The 19,974-nt window shown below is 40.0% G+C and overlaps 1 protein-coding gene across 2 annotated transcripts; it reads left to right on the top strand.

Moving 5' to 3' along the window:
* Positions 1–218: 218 nt before the first annotated feature.
* Positions 219–11,779, top strand: ap1ar (adaptor related protein complex 1 associated regulatory protein). 2 transcript variants are annotated; one of them, XM_080415957.1, is made up of 10 exons: positions 219–434; positions 1,622–1,670; positions 1,766–1,792; positions 1,954–1,979; positions 2,117–2,213; positions 2,834–2,935; positions 4,221–4,288; positions 4,765–4,838; positions 5,087–5,209; positions 8,301–11,773. In XM_080415957.1, exons 1-10 carry the CDS (start codon positions 364–366, stop codon positions 8,570–8,572), a joined length of 909 nt encoding a protein of 302 aa, XP_080272083.1. In that variant the 5' UTR covers positions 219–363; the 3' UTR covers positions 8,573–11,773. The 2 variants fall into 2 exon arrangements, with proteins under 2 accessions (XP_080272083.1, XP_080272084.1); XM_080415958.1 differs by lacking the exon at positions 2,834–2,935 and having other exon boundaries at positions 8,301–11,779.
* Positions 11,780–19,974: the final 8,195 nt, after the last annotated feature.

Genomic DNA, 19,974 nt, shown 5'->3' with positions numbered 1-19,974 from the left:
GGTCTTAAAAGTTAAATTGTCACTTCACTGTTCCCGGGGGACCCCGGGTCCAGACCCACAGGTTGAGAACCACTACAGTACAGTACAGTACAGTACAGTACACTGTATGTTGAAAGTACAGTAAGTTCGCTTGGGAAGGGTAAAGAACTCATTGTCAGTAGGGGGCAGTATATAAGTACATTCACCCAAGCATAGAAGAAGAAGAAAAGAAACGAGGAAGTAAGACAAGAGGACTGTAATTCTTTAGACTTGTGGAGAGATGTTAACAACAACAACTACCCTTAAAACCCTACATTACAACCAACATTAGGCTCCCCTAAGATAGCTGGCCCAGGCAGCTAGATACTGCTATTTGACAATGCGATGGGTAATTGCTGGGCATTCTGTGCTGGGTTGTTTAGAAGAGAAGTCAACAGGATCCAGAGAGGAGGCGGGTGAGTGAAACAGATCATTATTAGCTTGGTAAGGTGAGCTCAGCTAGCAGCCTGTCTGCAACAAGCAGCATCTTCTCCAGTTGCTGCCTCCGTGTAAGCTACTGCTTAACTTATACTTAGTTGTTGTGGCGCGACGACGTGTCGCTAGCCGAGAGAGGAGGGAAAAAAGCTGATCTACAAGCTCTCGTTGTGAGCTTGTAGATAGGCTATTAACGAAAGCTTATGTGCTAGCTGGGGCCAGCTCATTAAGAATAGCTATGTCACCAGAGGGGTGGCCGTGGCATTTCCCCCTACTTCCCTTAGGTGACGTGAGCTTGCATTTGGGCATCATCTGCCCCCCCCCCCACCCTTGATGAGGGGAGGGGGCAGATGATGCCCAAATACAAGCTGAAGAGAGAGAGAGAGACAGATGATGCCCTGCATTCAGCATCAAGGAAATCAAGGCCCCACCCGTATTGACATGCAGTAGGCTACAGTGCAGTAGACACACAAGCACCAAAGGCTTCTTAAAGCTATTTGTACAGCAGGCAGGTTGACCTTGCTTGGATTGTTCAATATTATCTTGTCTATGTGGCAATAAGTCTATTACGTCTGTAGTCTTAATCTTGATATTTGATCATGAGGAGTTTAGGTTTCATTTCAATTTATCATTTGCAGTCTGCACTTCAGTTAAAATTACTATTATTAAAGGTTGGCTGTGTAAATAGGCCTTTTATTTTAATTTTATTTAGAGTAGCCAATATTTTTTTACCCCTTTTTTCTCCCCAAATAAGTCATTATGCCAATTAATTCCTCCCCACACACACATTTCTTTGTTGTTGTCACTGCTGTTGTATCCTACTGACTCACCTGCCAGTGAGGAGCCCCCACCGGGAGAACACTAGGGCCTTTGTCGTACTCCTCCCGCACAACACTCCCTGCTTACAGGGGCCGCCCCAGTCTGTAGGAGTATGTGCAATGTCCAATATCACCCTACCACCCTAATTGGCCTATTACCAGCCTAATAATACTTATTTACCGTTACATATGTGAGCTGCATTTTATTTGATTAGATTTTCTATCGACATAATAATGGTACACTTTATTATTTTAATTTGGAGTTACCGTAGTGTCGAAAAGTGAAAGGTTTTGAAAAGTTCCTTTTATATCATTGTGACTGTCTTCATATTTGATCATTTATTGTACAGGTCAAAATATTTTAGAAGCAGCACCACTGGAGAACATTATACTATTGAGGTAGGAATCCTAATTATTATTATTATTTTAGCAATTTCCTTTTTGTAGTCGTGGATCATTTCATTTAACTAATTAATTTCTCTTTGACCTTGCAGTTTGAAAACCTTGTAGAAAGCGATGAGGTAAGTCTGAAAGTCCGTATATCAGAGAATAACGTCTGAATACTGTCAGAGAGGTTGAATACCTACAGTAATGGCATATCAATCAAAAGACACAGCAGTAATAACATATTTTATAATATATTTATTGATAACTGAAAAACTTGCATTTTGTTTCATTTCAGGCTGAGAGTCCTCAGCCCTGTCCAAGGTGTGTAAATTGTGAACATTTATATGTGTGGCATTTCTGTAGATGTATCATCATGGCCAATGTTTGACAGAACAATTCACAAGATGGGACTGATGAACCTGTCTTTTTTTGAGTAACGTATTTTATTATTTTGATAGACCAATCAGTGAAGATGAGCTCAAGAACCTCAGAGAACAACGTTATGCTGCAATTACAGACGAGCAAGTCTTGATAGACCAGAAGATACAAGCAGAGGTAACCATGCACAATAAAAGAGTGTACTACTGTAGCTGGGAGCTCAAGCATATAAACTATTAGTTAGCTCAGTGGTTCCCAAAAGATGTGCCGTGACTCATGTCCAGCAGTTCCTTGGAATTTTATGACAACCACAGATTATTATCTAGCAATATATACAACCATAAAGTTATGAATAATTTTATAATGTAATATAAACATACTTTGTGTGCACTCACAAACCGATGCAAATGTGTTTTTCGACAAAAAGGTTTTTAGACAAAAAAGTAAAAACGGCAGATCTACAAGCTCACAATGAGCTTGTAGATACACCATTTTTGCTGTAAATACAGGAGTGCCTTGAAATTATGACTTGCCCATTGGTGTACCTTGGGCACAAAAAGTTTGAACTACCACTGAGTTGGCTTGAATGTTTCTCTCTGTATGATTCAATGCATGAATTCTGAAAGCCATGTAATTAGATTAAGTATCATGAGAAATTAGTCCCCATAATTTTCTTTTGTTGGGCCTATTTTGCCTTTTTTAATTACTTTTTTTTTGTTTGCAGCATTGTTTCTTTCAGTTTCTTAATATTTATGTTTCTATTTTTGTTTTGTATTTGTTTTGTTATTTCTGCTCAGTTAGAGGCACAAGAGGAGAAGTTGAGGATAGAAGAGGAGGCTAGAAATGCCGCCCAGCGTGAAGCGGCCAGGTTGGCACGTGAGCAAAGGTTGAAGGAGGAGGTGAGGCAGCACTGATAGGCCAACCCATCCAACCTACTGCTTGACTAAAACAGCTGCTCTAACTAGGCTTGTCACAGTCATGACATTGTACTTGATGATTAATTGTCATACAAATAATTGCGATTAACTCTTTAATTGTGTATTTGTCATTGAACATTGGAACATAAAAATAAAAATTCAATTTGGCTTTTAGGCTTTGTAAACAAAAATTCCACAGGGCAGATTACTTAAATTTACAAAGAAATGAGTGGCGTATTTAATCACTTAATACTTTGTATGTTTGACAAATGTATGAACATTTTTCAACATGAAAACGATTATGACGATGATGCAAAATAATTGCGATTATGTAATAATTGTGACGGGCTTAGCTCTAACTCACTTGTCCTCTGCTCAGTCTATCCAAAGTCCTCACATCCTCAGACCAGTCTAGCATATTCTGTCTTAAATGGGTACATCAATCTTTTTTCCCTTTCTTTTTTTTACTTTTAAATCCCTAATATTCCATTGAGCCCAAAATAAACTGTTTTTATCATGACTTGTATGCTTGTTTCAAAATAAGCACATTTTTTAGAAGCCTCTTTTAAACAAAGTAGCACTTATTTGTTCCTTTCTACATTGGACCCTGGTCTCTAGACTAAAACCCATGGCCTTTGTTGCTCACCGTGTGACCAGTGACACAATAGGGAAATACAAAATGCTTAAATTCCACTTGATTCTGATTCAGCCTCAACCCATCTAACCCAAAATGTTATTTGCATTTTTTTCCCCCAATGTGGAAATAAAGTGTATTAGCTACTGTGATGCCAGGTTGTCTGCATTATTAGCTTTGTTTATTGTTTCACTGTCTGTTGTTTTTATTTTTTCAGTCCCAAAAGAATGTATTTATGCTTTAAGCTTTATGCATCACTACTATGCAGTATCGTTCATCTCTATTTGATGGTAGAGGATGAGGACAATTATTGTCTGTTGTTTTCCATCCTGCTTTCCACTGCTTCTCTCCCGCTCACTGCTTTGTTTTGCTGAGCACATTTGCTTACATGTTGTCAAAAAGCCTTCATATGGGGTGCCTGGTGGCTCAGCCAGTTAGTGCTCCTTGTGAGCGTGAGGACCCAAGTTTGAATCTGACCCCTGCCTCCTTCTCTTGCATGTCTCTTTCTCTGCTCTTGGTTTCCTGTCTCACTACCCTGACATAGAATAAAGAATAAAGATCTGAATGGTGTTAGTTTTAGAAATTGATGCATTTTTCGTTCTCTGATTTGAATGACGTTTTTCTTCTTCACAGCGGCTTGTCACCCAAAGGACCAGGGGCAAAGCAGATGGTATTGCTGGCAGTGAAAGTCAACAAAACAAGTACGTTTTCACAGAAGTTTCAAACGACACCTCTGGATATTGTTTTATGGTTTCATATTGAATTGTTGAGTGTCAGCTAGAAATCTCCTGACTTGCACCATGTAAAGCCTTAATTGACATCAATACTGCAAATGCTTGTTGCATTTGAGCTGAGCATACTGTAAACTGAAAAGCAAAACCTGAAGCAAAAACTGAAACGTTTTCAAAATATCTATATTTAGTTGTCGAAGCAAACGGTATTTACAAATATGAGCAAACCATTATTACTAAAAATGATCAGGCAGTAGTTATCATAAAAGCTACTTGGATATTTTATTCAAGCTACCAAGCTAGAATATGCTGAATGTTTGGATACTTCTACTTTACTTGCAATTCTTTTTGCCCACCCAGTCTATGACAATACATGCTGAATGGAGCAATAGGTTTGTTCATTCCGTGTTAATTCTCATGGTATGATGTGGTAACCTGTTTCCCAGACAACCTCGTGGAGAAGATTTTGATGTCTACCTTCAGAATGTGAAAGCCCAATCAGAAGCCTTCAGGAGTAACAGTGAGTGAGCCACAGAGGCTTGATTGATTACTAGATGCAATAATGATGTTAATATCATTATTCAACCTTTTTGACTGTCTACCCGGTATTAAGATTTGCAAATGACACCATGAGAATGTACAACAGTTGAAAAACGTCAATTGTTTTAAATAAGCTGATTGATTCTGTAACTTTTATCACTGTTTTATTGCATGTAAATGACTTCTTTTCAAAAGTGCAATACAAATAAAGTAAATTACTATTATCAGGGCTGTCATCTGAGACAAACGTGGTCACTCCCAACACAGAGAGCAGCTGGGACTTCAACACAAAGACCCGCTCCACCAACGATGATGGAACCTCACTAGATCTAGAGTGGGAGGATGAAGAAGGTGGGTTGTTTCTCTTACTCAGGGAAAGGTTTCTGAGTTTCCTAACTACGTTGTTGATTCTACTGCTCTCCTTGAGTGTCACCCAACCCTTTCAACTTTTTTGTAACCCATGTCTAAGTCTTTGAAATATGATCATACCAAGCTTATTTTCAGACGTGAGAGTGACAAGATTCAGGGCAAAAGTGATTTAAAAAAAGGGGGCATAAAAACGCCAGGAAGCCTGCCCTACCTTCCTCCATCTTTCTGTCTGTCTGCGGCATGTGATGACAATGTTTTACTTTTGGAGTTGTGAGCGAGTATGAAAAGGCATGAGGCAAAGGGGGAAGGGTTATAATAAAGGACTGTCATTATATCATTACAGTGCAACCAGAGTATACAGGCTATATGGAGACAAATATTTGGACAGTGAACACTTCAAAAAGTAGTGTGTCATGTTATCATTACTAGGACAAACATGATGTAATGTTAGCTTACACTAGCGTCAACAAAAGCTACAAAATTACTAATCGTGACCAGCTGCAGATTCGCTGTTGAAGTGTTACTTACACTGCCTAAATGAAAACTGTATTATGATTTAAATGGCACAGGGAACTGCCTGGATAATAGCAATAATTCGTTTTTCTTCCTTTTATGTAATGGAGCAGGAATTGAGGGGACTAGGGAGAGAGAAGGGGAGTGGAAATGGTGGGAAAGAAACAAGATATTGATTGATACTTCACTGCATCATTGGAGTGCTGCAAAAGGTTGAAGCCAGCTCAACATTGTTTGGTAGCACATCATGCCTGTCACACAGCGACAAGTGTCAGGCATCAGTCTGTAGTATGACTTTTAGCCTGTTGCTTTGTCTCTGCTAGTTGGAACCCTGCATAATACATTGCAATATGTGTACGCGACCCTCCCCAGCTCCAATGTGATTAAGAAGAGGTCACTGTCATTCAATGTTCTGTGTAATCTATGTGTGTGATTGTTCATTCCTTGTTTCAATTATGTATGCATCACCAGTCAATCAATGGTTGCGATTTGAAATGTAAGTGTCTTGTTAGTTTGTGTTTCCCCACAGTTGCTTTTCAAGGGTTGGATTGGGGGGTAAGCCCTGCAACATACTAGCATCATGTCCAGGGGGTATACTTGTACATCAAGCTGTCTCGCACTACGGAAACAGGAGATAGACTCCTGACCTATGGGTCATATGATGACCATTGGTTCCCAAGGCTATTTACTTACAGTTGCTTTATGAGCACTTGGCTTAAGTAAGCACTGTGATAGCATTGATATTATGGCTTCACAAGTTGACAAGATTGTACCTGAAACTGAAAAGTAATGGCATGTAGGATGAGATGTACACAGCTGCAGTATGTCTAAAACAGTGTCGGAGCATGCCAGCATTGTCTCAGGAAAGCGAGATCAGACCTGTGTGTGTGTGCATGTGTGGAGAGATAAGAGACTGTGTCTCTGAACAAACACACACGCATGACATTTAAAACTGCACTCTGTATCTTTCATGTCCTACCGGAGATTCGAACCTGGGTCTCCCACACAAGTGCTGAAGATTTTCCTTCAGGCAGTACCACTTGTCAACCAGTAGTGGTCATAGCTAGCAGGGAGACTGTGGAAATGCTTATATTGCAATTCTAATAAACAAAGCACATGTTCTTTGTAACAGCACCTCTCCCCCTTAAGATCATAACCCAACTGCGCCTGTTCAATTCACACCTGGACTGATTCAGCCTGTTTTTTTTTATAGCTTGGGCAGATACAGGCTTTATGAATAACACTCAAAGAACCTATCACTGATCTGCAGCTACTCAGTCAGGGGTGTATATATAAACGGAATGTTTGACATTCAAATGTCATTAATTTAAAAATGGGACCCAATATACCTCCCTGCTAGACATTCAGCATCAAGGGTTGGATTATTGGGTGAAAGTTCCTGTGACATACTAGCGTCATGTCCAGGGTGTAGTACTTGTACATCATGGCTGGGGGATGTACTTGTATATCAAGCCGCCTTACGCTACAGAAACAGGAGATGGGCTCCTGCCCTATGGGCCACATGGCTTACTTACTTTACTTTAGACTAGAGGAAAGAAACCCCTCCACTTGGTTTGGACCAATGATGTCAGCCATGACACCATCAATCCAATAAATGCTGGGCAGCGCCCTCCCAAACATTTGTCCTAAGAACACATGATTCAGTTTTAAACTTATAACCAATGCAGCTAATGAAAATAACTGAAGCAACCTTGTTTTCCTTTGATCAGAAAATGCTTGTTGGAAACCGTAAAATTAAAGCAAAAAGAATGTACAGAATCGTTGGAAAACAACGATTATGTTGAAGCCTCAGTTGAAACCATAAAAGGGCCAAATGGTGTGACTGCATCACTTACTCAGAGACTAAATACAACCACCGCATTAGTTATTTTTTTATTTACAAAATAACATTTATTCTCAATAGTGGAGCTTAGGGATGTCCCGGTCAAATCACCCAAAACATGCTATTTGAAAATCCAGCATGCTCGTATTAGGCTAGTTTTGGTGCATGCATTGCCTAATGTATGACACTGATTGGCCTAGTAGTATACAAGATTAGCTACAGAGAGACACACAGACAGGGTTGAAAACATGATCTCCTGGTGGAGATAAATTCATATGCACAGCCAGGAAAGGATCAATATTCAAAACAAATAAAAGGTGGAAGGAGATGACAACCTCAAAAAGGAGAAGTGTGATAAGTTCTCTCTCAGGCAATCCACCATGAAGGCTGGGGTTATTTACAATCCAATGCCATTTTCTGACCCCCCCCCCCCCACCCCCCCATCGTGCCGCACATTGACAGGGACAAGGAGGCATGGCAGACCATCTGTACACATTGCACAATGCACATTAAAATATGTATCTCATATGCATAAGCCCTTTGCATGCATCCCACGTACAGATAAAATCACAAGCTCTAAAAGGAGCCAGCGGAACAGGGGTCTCTTGTTGCTTAAAAACGTATTCCTAATGACATTGCTTTACACACAAACGCATTTCTCGCCTCATGTATTTTAGGTTTTAAAATTGACTGTCCTCAACCATGCCCCTCTTTTAGGAATGAACCGAGCAGCTCCGCCATGGGAAAGGTCTCGCACAGAGGAGGACATCCTGCGAGCAGCCCTGAGGCCTGGCAGCAAACAGATGACCAGCGGTCCACCCTCAGCCTCTGAGGACTCAAACGCACTGGAGTGGGAGAATGACTTTGTAAGTACCCACATGGAGGACAATGCAGACTCCGAGTTTGAGGGCTTCGTCAATCCTGTCCTTGACACACCCTCCGAAGAGGCGGTGGACAGTGGCCTCAGGTTGGACACCCAAGACAGATAGTGTCTGGTACCAAAGAATCCATGACCTAGTGCCCTCTTCATATCAAAGCCCACCAGCTTTTTGCCTCATCCAACAGAAATGTTTTCATTGCTTTGGGAGTCTGGTACTGTGTGAATATGAGTATTGTGTGTTACACTACAGACACAGCAATGTAGTGACATTTTGACAGAGATAAGTCCTTTTTTTCAGTGCCTTTATTTGCTAAACTAACCTACCATTTTACAGATGGCAACTTAAATTGATCAGTTTGCCGTTTTAGCTTCCTAAATGCCAGTAGTAATTGCTGCAATGCAAAACATCCAGGTTATAAACAATGCTTATAAACAATTCACCATTTGCAAGGCTAGTTCAAAATTGATTTTCTATCACGTAAGCATGAAGATGCTATAAACAGTGCAATGTACTAGGTTTTGGAAATGGCTGATTGGCCATCATGTCCTGCAGTCATTGGTCAAATATACATTACATAAATTAACTTGATTTATGTCGCATTAAATTAATTATTTCGATTTAATTTTAGCAGGACCATTTAAATTTGTATAGTTATACGTGATCTCTATCATAATAACTGAGAGCACTGTTCAGAAGGTGAAGAGAGGAGTAAGATCGTTATTTTGTTTTTAAGTTATCATGTAAATTTACATATGTACATTACAAATGTACATTAAATAAGTTAATCATAATAGCTGCTGTGTTTCCTTTTGTGTCTTTATGTTGATTTGTTTAAAGCCCAATGTGTCGTGTTGTTAGCTTGGAAATCAGTTACTTTCAACAAGCGACATGCAACATATAAATTAGGCTTAAGGGCATTGCATGCACGGCACATGCATATCTTCTTGCACTATCTCTCTGCTCTTTTTTTTCTTTTCTTGCCATGACATTCCCTGTCCTCCTTTCCTTTAACTTTCTAACAAATAAAACAAATTACAAATGATTTTTTTTTCCTAGATCAACGTCGTTTTTTTTCTCTCTCCCAATTTAGTCATTGCCATTTACCCACATATGTATGTGTACAGTAGTCCCTGTTACTGCAAACCCCTACTGTTGGTCTGGGGAGAGTGTAGGCGTCCATGTGTCTTCTCCGATACACATGGAGTCACAGCCGCTTCTTTTTACCCGACAGAGAGGCGTTTCACCAGGAGGGTTTAAAGCTCACTGCATACTTGAACCGACAGGGTAGGCAATAACTCCAAAATGACGACATTCAGAACTTCGTCAGTGCCTGTCAGAACAACGTTGTGGCGTACTTGCACCTCTGAGATGTGTGATTGGTCAGACGTTCAAGGTGGGTTTGTGCTTGATATATTTTGTTTCCGCATTCTGCCCAAGCAATAGTTTTGAAGAGGCATTGGGCTCAGGAGGTTAGGAGGTGCTCATGACTCACCAGCCAACCTCTGGTGTAGGAGGTACAAACACCTCTGTAATCCCTCTCTGAGTGACCATGCTTAAACCAACCTGTCGCGGGAAATGGCAAAACCTCTGTGACAAATTTTCCACAGCACATCACGGAGAGATAGATTATAAGATATCCAGGTAGTAAAAGCACCGGTTCCAGCGCTGGCTGTACACTGCTTCAGTGGCTCGAGTTAACGGAGTTAGCCACGGTGTTGCTATAGGCACTTTCATTGAGCTATATGGGCAGATTACTGAGTGGACAGGGTCTGGCGCACTCAGAACTCTGAACTGAGTTCTGAGGCAGTAGAAAAAACTTTGGACCTCCGAAATTTCTTCGGATCAACCCATCCGAAAAAGAAGAAAGTTAATGCTATCTCTCCCAGTCCCTGCAGAACAGGCACCCCGACCAACCTGTAGGAATCTCTCTATTGCAGCGTTAGAGAACACACTCCCCTGCCGGCTTTCCACCCACAAACATGGCCAATTGTATTCATTGGAGCGCCTGGGCCAAGCCGGAGGCACTGTGGAGGAATCTAACTCCAGTCTCCATGGTGCCACCCAGACTCCCCCGCAAATTACAAATATTGAGGTAAACTACATTACATACATTTTAAAGCCGTCTCCATCACGTGCATCTCATTTGCACTGAAGCATTGCAGACATATTCGCTAGAACTAGACAAAAATCATTCTATGTACTTTCCAGTTCTGCTTTTTCTCTGTGAACACAATTTTGTTATGACTTTTATATCACCATTAACATCATTCCAGCCCTGACCAAAACTGTAATGAGAAATGTATTGCTCAACAAAAACATCGCTGTGACTCTGGACAAATGTGTACTGTTTATGGCAAGAATTTAAATAAAAGACAAATCCAAGACTTTTCACCATATTTAGTGACATGGTACTTTTGCATCATATACTGTATATTTTGTTTATATTGTATGTGAACTAGTAATGCTGGATCTAATGCTTCTATACCAAGGGATCTGCTGTTTTCACTGTACCATACTGTACTGTATTAACACGAGTGACCCAAATGGGTGCAGATTCCGTTGCATTTGAATGTGTGGATTTCGAATAGAATGCCAATGTATTCAGAGCTCTAGAGGATATTTATTGAAAACCTCAACAGTTTCTCTTGCATTGTTAAGATGCCAATGAGAAGAAAGGCATCGATCTGACTTTCTGAAATCTAACTTGTGCATTACTGTTGGACTCAAGAGGATTCCTGTGTTATTTTACAAAAAGATTCCATCACTGTTTCATAGCATGTTAAGTCAAAATGGAGTGTACCTTATGATTTTGAATTGTCTTTTCACAGATTTTTGCAGTGATTTTTATGATTTCTGGTCAATCACAATTTAGTTCTAAAAACAAACTCTACATTCCTTGTCAAAATGACCCTGAGATGGAATAAAATGTTTGTCTTGGGTATCTCTGCCATATGTATGATATAATGTAATAGATATACTGTATGTATAATCTAGATTCTAACATAATATGGTGTTTAGTGACAGTGGGTGCTGGGTTCAGTGCAAGGTGTAGTGTAGTCGAATAGAATATATACACTGAGCCAAATTCAGACTTCTTTAATTGATACAAAACGAGACGATGCATCAATGAATGGTGGATTTATTAGGTTGGGTTCATCATGGATCAAAATGTTTAATGTTCCATTAAATAAGTCTGAATTCGTCCCGCTATGTGTTTCATCTAATCCTTTTAGATGAAACATCACATTACTTTAAGTGAACTGGCTATACGTTGCTCACACGAAGCTACAGTACTACTTGTCATCTGCATTAATGTCATCAACTGATATTTCACTTTGGAAAAGGTTTTCATTGCTTTAGTGTACATACTTAAGTACAGGTTCATTTAAATCGACATCTTGCTTTGGTGATCCATAGATGGTACTACTTTCTTAATTTTCCTTCAAAACACAAACTTCCATGGTATGCTGCTGAGAAATGTTGACACTACCTGTGTGATATATCACTTTGGTGTAGGCGACAGTATATTGCATGACATAAAATTATCCTGTGAACTACTGGGGCCACCCATGCTAGTACTGACAAAGGACACAAATTTAGTTGTAAAATAACTTATTTTGTATAAAATACCATAGCACTATACTTGCATATACATACATTGTTCCTAGGCTACTTTTTTAAGCCTTGACCAAATACAAATTGTCTTGTTTTGAGTGTCTTTTCATTAATACAAAACTGAATTGTGATTTCTAGAATTTACATGTATTTTTGTCTTATCAGCAAATGAATAAATATGTGCTACAGGTGAACAATTACTGAAGTCTTACACACCAAGCTTGGTGAATGATTTCAGTATGCAGTTCAGTATATTTGCCCTCGACGACGTCTTACACACCAAGCTTGGTGAATGATTTCAGTATGCAGTTCAGTATATTTGGGACTATTTTTTTTTTTTTTTAAAGCTTCTCTACAAATATAAACAGATTTTTTTTCTCTGGATATTTCAAAAGATTATTGTAAATAATATACTGCATTGTCAGTATTGGGGGCATTCGGATGTCACATCTTATTAGTCTTTATAAACTTTATATGATAGAACAACAACCAAAAACTTTAATGACAAAATGAGGTAGGCCAACTCAGAAGCAATGCACACTGATAGCTGAAAGAAACATGAAACGGATGCACTCTTTCCTCTAAATCTGAAGGTCGGTTGCCCACTAGTGGTTCAATCCCAGCGACACACACTGGCTTTTCACATGGAAACTAAAGATCGATGGAAGAACCTGTACATTCACGCGATCCTGCTGGACAGTGGTTCTCAACCTTTTCAGGCCACTTCACTGTCATCTGGGGACCCCCCCCCCCCCCCCCCCCCCCCAAAAAAAAAATCACCCCTGGGGGTCCCGACCCACAGGTTGAGAACCACTGGACTAGATGGACCGTATCGTCGCTGAATGACGAATGGATCATGTCGCTGAGGTCTTATAACTTGTGTTTGATACAACATGAACGACATGGATGTCCAATAATGAAGCTTTTGGAACAACGGACAACACTACTATAACACAACAACGCCGCAACGGTCCAGACAGTGTGGAGCCAACAACTTGTGTGTGACGTTCCCGAGCCGCAGCACAACCTGTGAGAACTCCCAACTTTGTTATTATTATACCTCGAAACGTTAAAAATGTCTGGAGAAAACAACAACATACTTATCAATGTTTAATCACGAATCTATCTACTGTTTACAGGAATCTGAATATTTGTGTGGTGGGGGGGAATAAGTTAGTTCTTTTGACAGTCGTGTTTTGAAAAGTAGGCCTTTTTTTTCCTTTGTAGAACACAGCTGTTGTTATTTTAACGGTTTACAAAATAGTTGGCATATATATCAACATTTTGACCAGCAAACGTCACAAGATCCATGCTTGTATTTCAACACCAAAGCGAGTAAAAGCTACCAAATTGTCTTTTGATGCGGAGGGATATTATGCACTCCTCCGCTTGTCTGCGGGACTGACCACGGTTGCCATGTCCGCTTATTATAAGTGACTTTGGGCTTGTTTTTCTGTAAAGTAGCTTGTAAATATTGGTTACTTGCCGGGTTACGTTTTTAGGGGCTTGTTTCTAAGGTGTAGTTGCTTATTTAGGCTTACCACCACATTTTTTAAAATTATTTAATCCAGTGGTTCTCAAATCTCAAATTCTCTTTTGTGCCAGGCCAGGTGCATTAGAGTGTTGTTAGAATGTTTAAAATATATTATTGCAATATATATATACATATATATATATTTAATAGCAGATGCATATACTGTAGGTTTAAAGTGCTCATAAAGTGCTTCATTTGGGCATGTTCTCCTAGACCAGTTTGCTTGTTTCTCTCGCAAAATCTGGCAACACTGGGACTGACTGGGACATGGCCTGGCTGGGAATACCGACGAGGAGAGAGAGAGAGGAGGGCAGAGAGAGCAGCGGAAAACACACTAGAAAAGAACCAGCTTGACTAAAGCACAAAATGCTCTAATGCTCCACAATCTAAAAACACACCGAGGGGAACACGGATCAAGAGCCGGCTTCCCTGCATTCCTGGCGGTACGTAGTTAACTTATGGACCCCGCGTATCTATTGGGAAAATGAGCTTTCAAACTGAGATCCATCATCACTGTAGAAGCTACGTTGGAGGCTCGACAGGCTTCTCGACAGTACGCCGAAGAAGCGCAGCTTTTCAAGCTCACAGTTCGTCGCGATTGCAACGCGCTCTGAGCTTGCAGATCTGTTTTCTTTCCCGTTGCGCCGTACGGCCGTACGACGGAATGTATACATAAATTAAGCATAACGTTACAGAAGACAATTTAATTCCTGGCCGCACGAGCGTGTCGTTCGATAAAAAAAAAATTTACGTTTTCAAACTGGAGAAAATAAAAAAGGTGTCGCCACGAAACACTCGCGCGAGCACACATTATTACAACGCCTTTTATTTGACCCTGATTTTTAGCTGAAAAAGAAAGTGATTGTAAAAGTTTGTGGAATGGTGGGAGAGAGGAGGGCTGAAGTTAGCCGGAAAACATGGGATTTACGTTAGAATACAACGTCTTTAAACATTCAACACATGGTACAAGACGATGTACGACGTTCCAACTCTGAAGCAGTTGATGGAAGAAGTGTCGCCCTGTTGAAAATGACACAAAACAAACTATAGCCCACTTTCCTCGGCTAAGCTAGTTAGCAGCTAGGGCGCTAGGTTAACTACAATACACATTGTATTGTAGTTAATTAGCTCATGTTTGTGTATGTGCACGCTTGTGAACGTGTATGTATGTATGTATGTTTTGTTGGCAACACGGAGCAGCGTTTTGTCATCTAACACAGTGGTTCTCAAACTTTTTCATGTCAAGGACCCCCACATTGACACTTATTTGCCCACGGACCCCCATTTGAAAAGATAAGTCAGGGACCCCAATAAGAGAAGATTTTTTTACGGCTCTAGCAGTGATTCTCAACCATTTTAATTTCAAGGACCCCTAGTTTGACATGCATTAGGGCTACAGACCCTGACGGGTCCATTTGGTTCCATTTGTACACTCTCAGAGTTACAGACCCATAAGGGTCCATTTGGTGCCTAATCTATCATTTAGCTGGGGACCCCCTGGAACTCCCTCAAGGACCCCTGGGGGTCCCCGGACCCCACTTTGAGAACCAACGATCTAAAAGTTAAATGTGTTATTTTGTCTCTTTCGCGGGGGAAGAGGGGGGAGTTATGAGGGTGAGATATGCTTAGTAGTCACAGATTCATCCTTCCATATTGTCTGCTTCCTGTACTCTATCTGTGCTTGTAGGGCATGTCAAAAGTTGACAGGCTTCTTCATGAACACAAGCAGTGGTAGAAGAAGTGCTCAGATATTTTACCTTAGTAAAAGTAGCAATACCACAGCGTAGAAATACTCTGTTACAAGTAAAAGGCCTGTGTTCAAAATGTAACTCGAGTAAAAGTGCAAAAGTATTGGCATCAAAATATACTTAAAGTACCAAAAGTTAAATATTTGAAAATAGAAGATAGTGGCTATTTTCAAATAGCCTATGTATAAAAATAGGGCTTAACTGGTTAATGAATGTTTTATAATATTATAATTTATATCTGTAAAGTAACTAGTAACTAAATTTTTCAAATAATTGTGGTGGAGTAAAAGTAGAATATTTGCCTCTGAGATGTAATGGGTAAAAGTATTGAAAATTGGGGAAATACCCCAGTAAAGTAAAAATACCTCAAAATTGTACTTATGTACAGTACTTGAGTAAATGTACGTAGTTACTTTACACCATTGAACACAAGTACACAACCCAGTGAGATCCTATTTCTGGAAGTTGGTCTCGTTTAATGCTTTGTGTTGTTAGGATAACTTGTTTTTGTCTTGCAATGTCAACCCCAGAGTAAAGGAGTGACAATCTTTTATGGAGTTTTTTTTTTCCTCACACCAATGGAACAATGCCCTCAGATGATTTTCCCTATAGTCCACCGTCATGTATTGCTCAACTCTTTTCCATTGCTTAAGTGTTTGCAAAGCAAAGGGTATGTTATATTTGATAGATTAAAGAAACTGAATTAATAACACACATTATGTCAGTAAATCTTTAGAAAGCTGATTGTTACTGTCAGGGAAACTATATTATATATTTAGCAGAGATGCACAATTTGTACATACACCTTGTAGACAGAACTTGATTTTTTAGCACCTCAATAGATATAGGCCTATATAGAGGGAGAAATTGAGGCAGTCCATTTTGTTTTACATTTTTTGTTTTTTATAAATATGCAATTTCTCTGGTCTCACTGGTTTGGGGAGCAACTTAATTTTATTGTTTGTTTGCTTTGTTTATTTATTTCCTTGCAGTCTGCTCCAAACAATTTTTGCTATGTCCCTGAATGATGGAATTTCTGTTATTGAATAGCCAAGGCACATTTTATTGGTTGTTTGAAAGGACATTTACATTGAATGTATTGCCACACGTCTTATGATAAATTATAGGGTACATAGTTTTGTGATATACAATAATATATGATGTACAGTCCATTGAGTCGAGATAACCTCCAAAATGGTGGACATGCTATTTTCTGTCAAATGAGCTAATGTCTGTTGTGAGTGGTTTTAAGACCGACCCATCGAAAATGTCTGTTAGTGTTACTGCTGATCGTTTCACAAAATCTGGTTATTGTATTCTGTGTGTCATGCGCTGTGAGTTGCAGAGTTCTTTCTGTTGGGATATGATAACATTTCATAACAGAAGCAAAACGAGCTATCAGTTTGAAAAGTTACCAGGGCAAGATGACTTTCTTCACCTGAGTTTTTAATCAGACTGACCCATGTTAGCTACCATAATGTTTTCATGTGTGACTTTGTATAAATCTTTCCAGGCATATTTCATGTATATGCCTGTCGAACAGTGTTTCTTGTCACTGACAATTAGACTTTCCTCAACTTTTAATTGCTCACTGTGAAGTGATGAATTACTTGGAGTCATCTGTGATTCTGACTGTCAGAAATATATTTAATCTCTGTAGATCTCAACTGGTGTGATTGATTGATCGATTGAATTCTTTATTAACAGTTTGTAAAAAAGTACAGAGGTACAGTTATACAATGCTGCTAAAAGGATAGCGCTTGTTTCCATCGTGGTCCTATGTATTCAATTCATCAAGACGTATAACGCGATACATTACTATATAAGAAATCATAAATACTAGGAGCAGCCAATAAAAGGATATTTACAGAAAAACACAGGGGGGTCATTTCTTTTGGCAAGCTATAAGACCTGTCTAGGTCCAGTTGCAAATTGCAGACAGGTGCTCTTTTATGGCGGCGAGACTGGGACCCAAATTGCATGTTGCTCTTGCAGTTGTCACCCAATATATTGTGTTATTTTAATTTAAAATAACACAATACTCCTTATTTGAAATTGTTACGTGAACCTATCAGGACATCTCGTGACCTACTCTTGGGCCGCAACACCCAATCCATTGGTGGAGAAACACGAGTCACTAGAACATTTATAGTCTGACACTGTATTCGTTGTAAAGGTCTGAATACCTCGCAGTCGGGACTCGGGACATTTCCCTGCCTTCTTTCATGTGAATGTAGAACAATGAACCATGGATGCAGGAGTAGTGCTGCTGGACAGCTGTGTGCTAGAAGGGAGGGATCTGGTCAGAGATGGGATGAGGGAGGAAGCAGCTCTTTGTAGCCACATCCTTTTCGACGGACTGGCCTCACAAGCCCTTAAACAGCTGCCGCAGGGACTGACACAGAAGGTTGTCTGTCCTGCTGTATCTGTTTAGTCTTTATCTGCTTGTCTGGGATTCACAATTGCACTAGTACAAGATATCAGATTTGGATTTTTTTTGTCTTGGGTCAAAAATGTCTACTTAATACATCTGCATCCATTTTTCTAATGTGGTTGGAAAGGCTTACAGTAATGTAAACCTACAATGGAAGGTTGTAGGAATGTTTTGCATTGGATTTAGTCTGGCAGACAAAATTCCTAATATGGTTTATTTATGCTTGAGAGAGAGGCGTCTCGTCTCTGCCATATGGCTCTTATTCTCACCTCACTTTGTAATAATACCTTTTATATATAAAGCACTTTACATTTGAAACAAATCTCAAAGTGCTTTGTATGGCTCTCACATCACTTTTGTAGCATTTCCAATATAGATACTGTGTTCATTCATGTTGCCACTTGTCACCCCAGTAAAATGAAATATAGTTCAGCCCAAAATTGCTCACCTTGGCTTTGTTTCTGTGATTTTGGCATTGCTATGTATTGGGGCTTGCCTTCGCAAATGGTCTGTGTGATAGAGCTGACTGTCTAGCATCCTTGTTTGTTTGTCAGGTCATTAGTTTGGCTGCACAGCACAACAAAAACAAAACATTGTGTTCATGATTTTAGTTGTTGTGGGGTATTTGCCAAGTACATTTGCACATACCTGGAATTCATCCACTGCATTTACCCATCCTCACCATCCTAACTATGAGGAGCAGTCGGTGCTATTAATACATACCCAGGGAGCAGTAGAGGTTGCAGGTGTCTTTCTCAGGGACACTTTGACATGTGTAGGCTGGATGAGTCTTGTGTACTGTAGACATGGCCTGTAGCCACATAGAATTGTGTTCTTCTATCTTGTTGAAGAGGACTGCAACCACCCATCACATAATGAGTCATCTTAAGTCAGGGGACCACAACCTGGGACCATTCGCCGGTGGTCCAGAAAACGACATTATGTGTAGAATATCTGCCCTCAGTCCGATCTCACGCTGCTGCCTCCCACTATACTGTTTTGAGTGAGTAGCCCCCCACTTAAGAAAATATGGCAGGTAACAACCCATTGAAACCCACTGTGTGCTACTCGTCTAACCAGTGTCTCTCAATTGGGTCTTAAGTGTTAATATTAACTTGTTACAGAATGCTACAAAATCATTCATGCCTTGTGGCATGTCAGAGATGCAATTCTCTCAACACAGCACATTTCCTGTCTCAGAATTACGATATGATATGACCAAATATAATATGGAAAGTGAGTTTAATTATTTCCAAGTCTTCACTCGGCATGATGGGAGATGTGCTCACACCAATTTATGCGTGATGACATCTTTCCTTAAGTGCCAGTTACACAGAACCACAATCAGGTGAACATGAATGATTGATGATCATCAACCACATCAAGATACACCCCTTAACCTTCTTCTGTTTGATCATCGGCAACAAATTGAACCTGATCTGCTCTCTGACTTCAGGATAGAATGGCATCTGAAGCAGATCTACAAGTAGATCTCCAAGCTCGCAGCATGCCGCGTCCACGGTGCATTGTGAGCTTGTAGATCGGCTAATTTCGGCTTACTACTATGTCGTCTGTATCGAGGTATATATCGGGCTTAGACCTTCCCTAAACTGGTGCGCGGTCACATAGCTTCACTCAGTTTGAGCGTTACTTTGCAACCACCAAAGTTGAAACTTTGTAAATGAAGCAGGAACAAACCAGTGAAATAACGATTTGCAGTTACAAAATATAGTCAAAAGAATATCACCGTTATGCAAGTTAAAGAGTAAAATTCTATGTACATCGTAGATTATATTGACTACATGAAGTAGTGGTCGTTAGTTCAAAGAGGTTCAAAAATAGAAGTCAAATGTCAGGAGGAGGACTAAGCATTTAGTTTTTTATTTTTAATTCAAGGTGCAGTACAACTCAAGTCTTGTGTATTAAATGTGTTTAGTAGTACGTAGCCTTAGGAACTAATGGTTCCTGTGCCATGTGGCCCATAGGGCAAGATCCTATCCCCTCGTTTCTGTAGCCTGAGGTGCCTTGAAGTACAAGTACATCCCCCAGCCATGATGTACAAGTACAAAGCTGGACATGGTTCTAGTAAGTCACAGGGACTTACCCCCAATCCAACCCTTGATGCAAGTGCCAGGCAGGAAGGCATTGGGTCCCATTTTTATAGTCTTTGGTATGACCC

This window comes from Gymnoscopelus braueri (genome assembly GCF_963280865.1).
Source record: "Gymnoscopelus braueri genome assembly, chromosome: 20".
Lineage (NCBI taxonomy): Eukaryota > Metazoa > Chordata > Actinopteri > Myctophiformes > Myctophidae > Gymnoscopelus > Gymnoscopelus braueri.
This window is presented reverse-complemented; position numbering and strand designations above follow the sequence as displayed.